Raw genomic sequence first — 2,675 nt, 5'->3', positions numbered from 1 at the left:
TGCTTCCCAAAGGAGTGAGTGTTGTCTTAACACAGCCACGCAGAAATGCCTCTGACAATCTGCAGACAGACATGAGAAACAGAACTGGTGAAGAGGAGTTAGGTGACTAACTGGCTACATCTGACATTGTACAGTACTGACATTCACAGACCAGGCTCTCTCCTGCCTAATTTAGAAACAGAAAGTAAAATCTGAGCTGGTCAACGTCAATTCAGCCTTCCAGTACTTAAAAAGGGGCCAACAGAAAAGATGGGGAGGCACTCTTTATCAGGGAGTGTAGTGATAGGATGAGGAGTAATGGTTTTAAGCTGTAAAAAGGTAGATTTAGATTAGATATTAGAAACAATTTTTTTACTGTCAGGGTGGTGAGACACTGGAACAGGTTGCCCAAAGAAGCTGTGGATGCCCCATCCCTGGAGGTGCTCAAGGCCAGGCTGGATGAGGCTTTGAGCAACCGGGTCTACTGGAAAGTGTCCCTACCCATGGCAGGGTGGTTGGAAGTAGATTGTCTTTAAGGTCCCTTCCAACCCAAACTACTCTATGATTCTATGCTTCTATGAATTATTTTCAGAGTAAATGGAGAGCAAATGCCAGCTGATCATTTCTTCCTAGTGTAGATGTGCAAAATAGGTCAAGATGAATCACGTCCTAAAAATGCTTATTTCTTCCCATGGATCATAGACAGTTCTTAGGATGGCCAGCTGGGATGTAGACATCTCTGCTGGAGATGTCTGTAGTCGACGAGAGGAGTATCACTACGGAAACTCCAAATGGTAATCATGATATTGACACTTTCTATTCCACACTCCTGTAGTCATTACATGAGCTAGATAGAATGAGTCCAATACGCTTGGACCAACCCAGAGAGGGAGGTTCCTTAGGACAACTGCAAAGTTGTTTCTTGAAAATCCCACTACAAGACACGACCCAAAGCTGGTGTTAAATGCACAGCAAAGCCAGGACCATAGCATGTGCAAACAGAGATGTTCCAGCTCTCAGGCACTAGCATAGAGCCCAAGAGTTATCAGTATAGTAGCAGGTACAGCTGACCTTTCTAACTGGTGTGGTGTGCAGATGTCATAAAGCAGTATAATAAACCTGTCTTCATGATCTTCAGACAACATAGTATAAATAGAGATTAAAAACCTGCTAACAGTTGCTGAATGAAGGTCTTTGCCTGTTACCTAAGATTACCTAAAGTGACATGAGATCCTGCTAATGAGTATTTGGCATTATCAGTAGCATTTAGTCACTATGTTATGCTTTATTGGTTTTTGTCAAAATTCACCAGGGTAGAAAATGAGTTGTGTCGCTATGATATAGACTTTGTCAAGATAATAGTCAAGATCGGAGGGCACAACTCATTATTTCTAAGCCTATGTCTGACCCAAGAGATGACATTTTGTATATTTTTTTGTTCTATACACCATAAAGTCAACAGCTTGAAAAGTTGTCAGTAGTGGGAAACATTTTTCCCAAGATCCACTACACAGAAAATGCTTGTAACTGTAGATATCTGCAGTTTTCAGTTTATTCTCATAGTACTATTAAGTCAGACAAGACAGAGCACCTTCTAAGCCCAGTTTTTTTTCTGCTGATGCAGTCATTTCATCCTTAACGTACCAGTGAACATCTCCATGTACTCTTCCACTAGCCAATACTGAACATGTCCATGTTAACTGAACGTGTCCATGTTAATACAAGTGATGTATGAAAATGCCCAAGAAATATGTGTATTCTCTGACAAGTGATATGCTGTCCTGTTCATGCAGGCTATACTAGACTGCTTGAGTTTCAGAAGGTAGATGGCTCCTATGGAGCATTTAAAACAACCCCCAGTAGTGTATGGTAAGTGTATTTTTCGTTGTTTGGTGGTGTTTTTCTTTTCTTTTGTTTTGTTTTACAAAATACCTCTATTATCATTTGATGCATCAGAAGTTTTTCTGGGGGGATAGGTTTTCAAAATCTGGTGGACATAGTGTTTCCTACATACTTTTGTCATGGATAGTCAGCCATGTAAGTCTTTGAGCATGTTTAGTCCTTGATGAAGGAGATTTATACTGAGTCACTGACTATTTTGCCTTTGCTAAAGAGTAGAAATGCTCATGCTGATGTCGGATGATAACTCACTAGGTTCTAGTGTATGCACTGTATTGAATATGGGTCTATGTACAAAATTAGTATGTTTCTTTTCCTGTCACTATATTCTTCTATAAATATATGTCAGCACAAGTTTGGAACATGTTCTTTTGTGCAGGTTAACTGCATTCATTGTCAAAGTACTCACAAGGTGCAGAGAATACATTAGCATCCAAGATAGTCACATACGCAGCTCAATTTCCTACTTGATTAATCAACAGCAGGAAGATGATTCATTCCACGACCATCACCCAGTATTGGACAGGACTATGCAGGTATGTCATACATATTGAGAAGAATCTCTTGCATGTTTAGGGTTGCTGGGAATTGAAAGGAATATTGTGAGTTGTTGAGTAACAAGAAATCATGTAACAAGAGTATCATGTAACAAGAAATCATCATAATCTAAAGAAAAGAAATCTGTAATGTAAGAAGTACAAAACCTGTAATGTAAGATGTACAAAATCGGTAATGTAAAATGACTCTGTTAAAAGGTTTGTTATGTCGGAGGCACATAACTAGCACTGTACCATTTT

The 2,675-nt window shown here is 39.5% G+C and overlaps 1 protein-coding gene across 1 annotated transcript in view; it reads left to right on the top strand.

Moving 5' to 3' along the window:
- The window catches only part of LOC104466950 (complement C3-like), a gene marked incomplete at its 3' end in the record, with an annotated part of 15,803 nt that extends 13,389 nt beyond the window's left edge, over positions 1–2,414 (top strand). The window contains exons 15-16 of the mRNA XM_010080535.1: positions 1,773–1,848; positions 2,258–2,414. Of these exons, the coding sequence (XP_010078837.1) occupies positions 1,773–1,848; positions 2,258–2,414 (233 nt within the window). The remainder of the gene's footprint in view (positions 1–1,772; positions 1,849–2,257) is intronic.
- Positions 2,415–2,675: the final 261 nt, after the last annotated feature.

Source organism: Pterocles gutturalis, unplaced genomic scaffold (assembly GCF_000699245.1).
Source record: "Pterocles gutturalis isolate BGI_N339 unplaced genomic scaffold, ASM69924v1 scaffold21544, whole genome shotgun sequence".
Classification (NCBI taxonomy): domain Eukaryota; kingdom Metazoa; phylum Chordata; class Aves; order Pterocliformes; family Pteroclidae; genus Pterocles; species Pterocles gutturalis.
The sequence above is the reverse complement of the archived record's forward strand: the minus strand, read 5'-3'. Positions and strand labels throughout refer to the sequence as shown.